The sequence below is a fragment of the Vanellus vanellus genome, assembly GCF_965231255.1.
Source record: "Vanellus vanellus genome assembly, chromosome: 12".
In the NCBI taxonomy this organism is placed as follows: Eukaryota; Metazoa; Chordata; class Aves; order Charadriiformes; family Charadriidae; genus Vanellus; species Vanellus vanellus.
The window spans coordinates 10,372,270-10,381,323 of NC_138917.1; the positions used below are offsets into that span (position 1 = coordinate 10,372,270).

Here is a 9,054-nt window from a genome sequence, read left to right on the forward strand (position 1 = left end):
TCACGAGTTGGCCGGTCTCAGCCCCGACGGGCAGCGGGGGGGGGACGACGACGGGGGGGGGGGGGACATGACACGGAGGGGTCCAGCCGGGGAGGGGGTGAGCCCCGACCCTGCAGCCTACCGGTTCCCGCCACTGGCAGCAAGGGCATTTGCAGCAGGGTAAAAATAAATATATAAAAAATAGTTTAAAAAAAAAAAAGCTGATGCGTTTCCTGTTTTCTTCACAAAAAAAAATATAATAAAATAAAAGAGGCTGGAGCTAATTGAGGCTGAGTGCTCCGCTTGAGGCTCCAGGGCTCGGTAACGCCAGCACAGCCGGGGCAGCAACGCGGCACAGGGCAGAAAGCTGCTGTGGACAGCCACCGCGCTGCACGAGAGCGGGGTGTTCGGCCGTGCGCCCCCGGGAGCTGGGTACACGGTCCTACGTCCCCGGAGCTGGGTGCCCACCACACTCCCTGGGGAGCCAGAGGCACGGCCATGCTCCCACGGAGTTGGGTGCCCAGATGAGGGAAGGTGGGTGCACAAACCCCGTGCCCCAGGAGCTGGGTGCCTCAGTGGTGGTGGGGTTGGGGGCACGGTCACTCACCCCCGGAGCTGGGTGCCACGCTGACCGCCGCAGCCCAAGCTGCGCCCCGGCTAGGGGGGGACAATGGGCACAACCTGCGGCGAGGCCATGGGGCAGCGGGCAGCACCCCGAGTAGTGCTGGTAACCGCCAGCCCCTAACAGGAAGCATTGGCCCATGAAATTTTCCGCATTCTTTGGCTTCCCCGCATTTGTTTTCCTAACGCACTTAATAAACTGGCATCCAGCTGGCACGCTGCCGACACACTCCCCACCTCAGCGGGCTCTGCTCTCTTCTCTGGGCTCTCAGGGTTCTTCCCCACCGCCCAGGCCCCGGCCCCAGATGTGCCGCAGAAGCTGCCTGTGCCGTAGCACCCAAAACACGGGCAGGGTGGGCCTGAAGGCCCCCAAACACGTGTCCAGGTGAGTTTTGCTGGGCATAGCCCTTTGAGGGAGCTGGGATGGGCTGTGGGCACCCAAACAGCCTCTGAGCATCCTCAGAGCAGGGACTCTGCCCCTCTGCCCGGCCACATCATCCCTCATCGTCAGGACCCAGATGGATTCACTTGTACAAATAATACGCTCGTCAATGCCCAGCCGCGCAGCTCTGCATTAACACCATGGCCGTGAAACCCAGGTATAGAAATTACCACTGCAAAAGCCCTGGGCTGCATCCCCCCACCCAGAATGGATCCAGGAAAGGGTGGTGCATGGCGCCCACGCCGGCGTCTCGCTCCCAGCCGGGCCCCCAGCACCCCGCCGCACCACAGCTGGCAGCTGGACCGGGAACAGAGGCTGTGGAAGTAAATGGGCACGGGGAACGGCACCCCAGAGCCCTGCCTCGCGCAGCCGAATCCGGCCCTGAGTGGCCCCGCTTCACTTTGCCGGCCTCGCTCAGGCTTTAAGAGGGATGCTGGAGAACAGCGCGGCCCCATAATGCGCCGCAGGCAGTGCCTGAGTGCCCGGCGAGGCGTTTTATGGGCGAGCAAGCTTCTCCCACATCCGGGCAGTGCCATTAGCGCACAGCCACGCGTTGGGGCAGGGGGATGCCAGGGCAGGGGGCTGCTGCAGGTGCCTCCGGACCCCCTTGTTTCTACGGCTGTGCTTAGCCTGAGCACCATCTGCTGCCCAGAACTGCGTATGTTGGAGGGAAGGCAGCAGTGGCAGTGTCCCCCGAGGGACCCCACAGAGCTCTCGCTGGGCAGGGCTCGGCCCCACACGGGCTGGAAAGCAGCAGCTCGCTGGCCCCAAGCGCCCTGGGGACAGCAGATAAGGGGGGTGACCCCCAGCCCAGGGGCTGGCCGGGGCCAAGTGCCATTCCAGGTACTGTTTGCCCTACTCTTCCCCCTGCTCAGGGCCCCCCACCTTGCAGCCCCCCGCCCCGGCCGAGGGCCAGGCGGCCTCCACCCCTGCAGCGGGCAGGGGCACACCGCCACCAGCCGGGCCCCCGAACCGGGCGCTGCGACACCGGGCAAGGTCGGAGGGGGCACCCGCGGAACGGCTCTGCTCCCCCACTGCCGGGCACCCCCCTCCCGGCCCCCACGTGGAGCACCGCTGTAGGGAGGCACGGCTCCTTTAAGAGCCCCGTGGCGCCAATTCCGCCCCACGTGACCCCTCCCGCCCCCCGTGGTGGGCGGTGCTTGCGGCCGCGCGGGTTCCCGCCGAGAGCGGAGGCTTTGGCGCGCGCGGCGAACCGGGCGCACGTGTGGGCGCGCCAGGATCGCTACCGCTACCGGGACCACGATCGCAATCCCGACCCCGAGCGCCGCCGCCATGGCCCAGCTCCGCCTCACCGACTTCTTCGGCCGCACGAAAGCGGCCACCGGAGCCCCGGCCAAACACGGCGGCGGCCGCCGGCTCAAGGCCGCCCTGGCCGGTTCCCCGGTGCAGCGGAAGGCGGCGGCGGAGGAGGAGGACGGTGTCCCGGCGGGGCTCAGTGCCCACCCGCCGCCTCTGCCCGGCTCGCCGCGCACCCCGGCCCGCGGCGGCTCCCCGGCGGTGCGGGGGCTGGCGGGCAGAAAACGGAGCCGCCGGGAGATGGAAGCGGAATCGCCGGCCGGGGTCCGGTCCGGGGAACCGAGCGGGAAGTCGGCGCGGAAGAGGCTGGAGCTGCACCGGGACGAGGAGCCGGGGACGCCGGCCGAGGTAGGGAGCTGCTGTGGTCGGGGATGCGCCGCTTCCCCTCCCCCCCCCCCCCCCCCCCGGCTACGGCCCTAAAATGGGGATGGGGGAACGACACACCTTAAAACCAGGACACCGTCTCCGGAGCAGCCCCCTCCCCAGGGCTTGACCCCCTCCCCAAGTGCAGACCCCCCCAGGGCTTCTCCCCCTTTTCGTAATGCAGACGCCCCCCTTCCCAGGGCTTGCCCCCTGCCCCTAGTGCAGATCCTCATATGGCTTCTCCCCCCCAGTGCAAGGCCGGGGGGGGGCGGGTCGACACTGGGGAAGGGGGGTGGTGTCCCTGCACATCCCTAGGCTGCCTCTAATGCTCCTCCGTTCTCTTGCAGGCCACCAGCCCTTCACCTCCGGCCGCTGCTCGTCCCCCGACACCACCCTCGCTGGACCTGGCAGCGGACCCCCCAGCCAGCACCACCCGCTCCCCCGGCCAGGGGCAGGATGGGGGGACGCGGCCCAGCACAGCCCCCCCGGGGACAACCAGGCGCTTGCAGAGGGTATGGGATGAGCCTGGCTTTCCGCTCCGGTTTCTTGTGTTTCTTGCCGGTGTGCGAGCCCTCCTCTGACCGTGTGCCCCCTCCCCACCCAGGAGGACCTGGCCGGGCTGCGGTGCCGCCTGCAGAGAATGAAAGCGCTGGCCCAGTTGCCACCTGTCCCTGCCGGGGCCAGCACTGACCTGAAGAGCCGTCTGGAGCAAGTGCGGCAACTGGAGCTGCAGATCCATGAGAAGAAAGCGAGAAGCGGAGCCACTTCGGGAGCGCAGCCGTCCGGGGACATCGGGGCGGCAGCTCCTGCGGCAGAGGCTGGGTGAGGAGCAGCTCTGAGGGCTAATCGGGGTGTCCCGGTGGCTGCCGCAGCCCTGATCTGCTGCTCAGCCCCACAGTGGTTTTGCCAGAGGTCTTCCCACTCCTGTGAGGGGGTGGGGGGGCGCTGACTGGCCTCGCTGCATGCAAAGGGCTTCTCTGAAGCAAAACTCGAGCGTGGTCCAAGCCACTCTGACATTGCCACAAGCACTGGGACATCCATGTCCCCTGGACATGAAGGGTGGGTGATGTGATCCAGGTAGTGGCACAGCTTGCTCAGATAAGAGTTTTGGGATGAGGGGAAGAAAGGGGTCTCCCCTAACCAGGGTGGGCACTCAGCTCCTAGGCTCTGAGGTCAGCCCTGTCAGCAGTGGGACCCCTGTCCTGGCCAGTCTCAGTCCCCGGCTGCACCCTTGGGGTTGTCCCAGCACTGAGTTCACCACAGCCCGTGGCTGTTGTGTGGGGGGGGACCCTCACCCCTCTCCTTTCCCGGCAGTGAGAAGCCCCCCGCGTACCAGCGGTTCCACACCCTCGCCCAGGACCTGCCACCGGGGCTCACACTGCCTTACAAGTTCAAGGTGCTGGCGGAGATGTTCCGCAGTGTGGACACCATTGCTGGGATGCTCTTCAACCGTGCTGAGACCATCACCTTTGCGAAGGTCAAGCAGGGAGTGCAGGACATGATGCGCAAGTAAGTTGGCAGCACTGGGTAGCCCATTTTGGGGTCCCAGCTGAAGCTGTTGGGGCGATGCCCTGGTGTCAGTCCTTGGGGTTCCTGACCTCTCTGGGTGCTGTTGCAGGCAGTTTGAGGAACGGCACATGGGGCAGATCAAGGCGGTATACCCCACCTCGTACAGGCTGCGCCAGGAGAAGAACATCCCCACCTTTGGCAATGGTGTGAAGAAGTCTGACTATCAGCTCACGCTGGAGCCGGTGCTGGGGGAAGGTGTGTATGACTCAGGGGAGGGAGGGTATGGGGGGGGGCAGTGGAGCCAAGAACTGGGGCGTCCCGTCCTCGATCCTGGCTGGGATCCCTGAATCCCCAGGGATGCTCTCTGCTTGGTCTGTTAGATAATTGTTTGATGCATAAGGGTCTGAGCGTGTTGGAAGTGGAAAACGCTTTTGGGACAAGTGGGAGGACGATTCTGGCAGCGACTCAGTCCCACGGCAGGGCTCTGATCCTGTCCTTCCCAAGGCTCTCGAGGTTTGGGCCTGGTTGCGGTGTTGCCGTGCTTTGCCAAGATGCTGTGGGTGATGCTCATGTCTCTCCTTGCAGAGGAGAAAGTGGACGGCCGCCCGCACTTGTCAGCATCGCGCCTGCTGGAGCGCAGGAAGGAGTTCAACCGCAACCTGGTGAACATTGTCAAGCAGCACCACAAGGTGAGGCTCCCCCAGCACCCTCCACTTTTGGGGTCTGGGGTTGTTCTGGTCACCATCTAGAGAAGTGGGTGGAAGGAGCAGGCTGGCATCCAGGCCGAAGGACATTCCTGGTTCCTGTGGGATGCTCTTGGCAGGCAGGTGTGGGTGGGGAAGATGGCAGCTGGAATCTCTCCTGGCTCTGAACTTCCTCCAACGCAGCTACTATGTGTTGCCAAACTGTGCTGGGAGCATGGGGCAATGGCTGGCTCCCCCGTACCTGACTTGCAGGTGCCATGACACAACTCTCGCCCCTCTCCAGGCATTCCTGGCCGCCCTCAGCCCTCCCATGGTGGTGCCGGAGGAGAAGCTGACCCGCTGGCATCCCCGCTTCAACGTGGACGAGGTGCCAGACATCAGCCCGGCAGAACTGCCACGGCCGCCCCAGGAGGACAGGCTCACCACGGCCCAGGAGGTGCTGAGCACGGCTCGGGGGATGCTGACCCCCAAGGTGAGTCAGGACTGGGGTCTGGCTCCGTCTGTGGCTGGCAGACCTCAAACTAGCTCTTTCTCTGGGAAGATGTTACTGGATAAAGGTTGGGAAGGATCGCTCCAGAGCTGCAGGACTCAGAACACTGTAAGGTGTAGGCAGGTGGGAACGCACATCTGGCTGTTACCGCTGCTGGTTGTGGTGTAGGGCTGGTTTCAGGCTACAGGAGCCATCGGTACTGACTTTGGGGCTGGAAGAGGAGATGGAGCACTCCAAAGTGCAGGCAGGATGGGTCAGACATGCCGGGGTGGGAGCGCTGGGCTGCGGGGTGGCAGCGGGGGCGGTGGAGGGGAAACTTCTCCTTCCTCCAGCGCGAGCAGCTCCCAGCTGTAACCCAACTCCTCCTCCCTCTTCCACATGAGCAGATGGAAAAAGCCCTTGCCAACCTGGCCTTAAGAACCGCTGAAGCCAGTGCGGGGGAACCGGTGGTTTCCAAAGCATCGTCCCCTGCCAGCACCTCCAGTGCTCTGAAAGGGGTGTCCCAGGCCCTGCTCGAGAGGGTGAGTAATTCGGTCCTGGCTGTAATGCCGGTACTGGGGGGACCTGCCTGTGTCTCACCCCCATCTTCTCCGCTCCCCAAGATCCGGGCGAAGGAGGCGCAGAAGCTGCAGGCGCTGATGACACGGGACCCGCGGCAAGAGGAGCGGCTTGCCATGCTGGGGCGGCTGCCGGCCATGGCCCGCATCCTGCGCAACGTCTTTGTGGCCGAGAAGAAGCAGGCGCTGACCATGGAGGTGGCTTGTGCTCGCATGGCCGAGAGCTATGACACGCAGATGTCTCCTGGTAGGAAAGCAAGGGGGGTGTCTTCTCACCGGCGCGGGAGGGCCTTTGCAGGAGGAAGGGGCTGGGGAGCTGAGCTCTGACCTGGTGGCTGCCGTTCCTTTTCGCAGGCGAGATGGAGAAACACTTGCGCCTCTTCGCAGAGCTGCTGCCCGACTGGGTGGGGATCCACGCCATCAGGACGGACACCTACATCAAACTGGACAAAGGGAAGGACCTCGGTCTCATCGCGGAGAGGCTCACCAAGGCAGCAAAAGAGGCAGAAGCCCTCTAAGCCCCCCCAAGGGTCAAGACTTCCCCCGTGCAATCTCCTCTAAATGTAGCAAATCCTGACCGCGCTCTGGGATCTGATGTGGGCTTATCCTTAGGGATGTCTGAGGAAGAGCAAAACGCCTTAATTTAACTTAATTCCTCTGTCCAGGCTTCGTGAGGTCTGCCAGGGTCCCTCACCCTTGAGCTCAAGGCAGGCAGCCCTGGATCCTGGGGTGACGCTGCAAGCGGTGAAGAGGAGCCGGTAACCTCTTCTCGGCTTCCTGCATTCTCCTGAAGGTTTGATGCAGGAGGCTTCTTCCATTAGCTGGGGTGGAAGCAGGACTGGGCAAGGTGACAGGCAGGAAGGAGTGAGAGGAGAAGCCACAAATTGATGTTTTTTGGAGTTCTGGGCCTTGTTCTGTTTTTTAAGAGAGGGGAAAATGCATCTCCAGCGCTCACTGGAAACAACTACAGGACTTGTCAAAACATATTTGTATTAAATGTTTTAAATATAGCTGACTTGTGTTAACCCAGCGCTCTTCCTCCGTGAGCTGCCTTGCCTGCGCCGTGTTAGCACCGTGGTTCTCCATGGCAATTGGCACCGGCCGGCACATGCAGGGAAGGGCTGGGATCGTCATCCAGCTCCTGGAGAAAGACTTACTGGAAAAAGTGAGCGTGGGTTTGCAGGGAACTGAATGCGGCTTTTGTAAATAGGGACTGCAGAGCAGCTCCCGTGGGGCCGGGAGCAGCCAGGGCTGGGGGGTGGGCGCAGGGGGACTTTTCCCCAGGGGAAAGTCAGGGTCACTTGGCTGAAGTGGTTTGGGAAGAGGGACAAAGAGGGTGCTGATGGCTGCAGAGGTGCTGGCCTGGCTCAGCGCCCAGGGCAGGGCAGCGCGGGTGCAAGGGAAGAGGTGGGAGCTGCCCCTGCCCAGTGCCGCATCAGGCACACCTCACACCGCTTTTTGGCCCAAACTGTGCTGGTTTTAGCACAGCACATCAAGGACTTGCATGGAACGGTGACTGTCTTTCATCCCTCTGGGTGGGGGACCGTACTGGTCCAGGGAAGCTTCCCCACCTGCTGGTTTTGGAGGCTGGCAGCATCAGAGCTCCCCGTAGCACCGCCCCAGGGAGCAGGCAGGCTCTTCCTCCTCTTCCTCCTCCAGGACCCTGCTTGCTGTTGTGTAGGCCAGTTGGCCGGCACTGCTGGCAGGAGGTAGCCCTGTTTCCAGGGAGGAGGGTTTAAACCCAGCCTGGAGGCTGGAGGGATGCACAGGGTTGGGGTGCGAGGCTGGGTTACTGGCTGCGCTGAAACCAGCGGAGAGGAGCTGGTTTCGGCAGCCCGGCAGGCACACGTGTGCCCCAGGGGGACTTGCGGCAAGCTCCCGTTCTGCTGCTTGGGACAAAAAAAAAACCTTCCTCCTGCCTGGAAGCCACCCCTGCGCAGCCCTATCTCTGCAAGCAATTACATCAATGGTTGCTCGCAGCCCGGCCAGCATGAAGGCACCGTTCCTGGGTTCCCTGATGTCACCCCTTGGCCCCGCACGCAGCCAGCTCTGGCACCGGCAGGGCTTACGCTCGCTTCCACAGCACGCAGCTGCTTTCCACGGCTCTTCGGGGTGGAACTAATTTTTCCCTTCTCTACCTCGCAGCAGGGACCTTCTCCTTGTGCCAAGTATGCATGCGAGGCGCTGCCTCCCTTGGCTCCGCGCAGGGGCTGGCTGTGAAAACAAGTGCCCTGGGGTAGGTTTCTCCCGGGGGAATGGTGTTTCTCAGCACAAACTGAGCAGCCACTGAAGTGGCTTTTCAGGAAACTGATAAAAATAGCCATAATAACCCTTACAAGTGTAAGGGCAGGGTGTGCGGCATCCCTGGGCACTGGATGGGGAAGGTGAGCTGAGCTGTTGGGGCTTGGTCTATGATCCCACCGGCACTGGGCAGGACCAGCTTGGGTTCCCACCCCCTCCAGCCAGAGGTGGGTGCCAGGAATGGAGAAAAAATACCTGAACTGCTCACTCCTTACAAACCTCTTCCGTGCATTTGGGGTGGCAAGGGGGAGCTCACACCACAGCCTCGCTCTCCACTGACAGCCTGGTTTTGGAAGAAGACACTCCCAAGGGTGATTAATAGCTTCAGCTACTGCAAAAACAGCTCTGAGACAGTTTAGAAAAAATAAAAATAAGTCAACATTTATTTTACCAGTGAGTTCAGCCCCTGCTAAGACAGGGTCAGTCCCTTATGCTTTCAGGCATGCGGAAGTTTTGGCACACTGGGTCTTAGCTACTCCTGTGACCAACCTCAACCACGCTATAGTGAGCATCTCCAAGCCCCACTTCATCCATCACACAGCTTGAGTGAGACCGCTGGAGCTCGGCTGCAAGCCTAACACCTTTTCTTTCTTTCCTGTGGCCTTCTCTGGCACCAAACGTACTGACAAGAATGGGCTCCAAACTGGCATCATCCTTTCAATGTCCTGGTGCCCCAAGAAGAACACAGCAGGGGAAGAACGGGACACAGAGAAGTCAGCAGCACAGGGAGTCAGATACATTGCAGCAGACGGGGAATTTGTGCTAAAAAAG

The 9,054-nt window shown here is 62.3% G+C and overlaps 1 protein-coding gene across 1 annotated transcript; it reads left to right on the plus strand.

Annotated features, from left to right (window-relative positions):
- Window positions 1-2,335: 2,335 nt before the first annotated feature.
- CDT1 (chromatin licensing and DNA replication factor 1) lies at window positions 2,336-6,728 on the plus strand (the record flags this gene model as incomplete). The annotated part of the gene is made up of 10 exons (XM_082489425.1): window positions 2,336-2,707; window positions 3,070-3,234; window positions 3,327-3,544; window positions 4,037-4,231; window positions 4,341-4,486; window positions 4,817-4,920; window positions 5,219-5,407; window positions 5,812-5,946; window positions 6,028-6,229; window positions 6,337-6,728. The coding sequence occupies 10 exons, from the start codon at window positions 2,336-2,338 to the stop codon at window positions 6,498-6,500; spliced, it is 1,890 nt and encodes a 629-aa protein (XP_082345551.1). The 3' UTR covers window positions 6,501-6,728.
- Window positions 6,729-9,054: the final 2,326 nt, after the last annotated feature.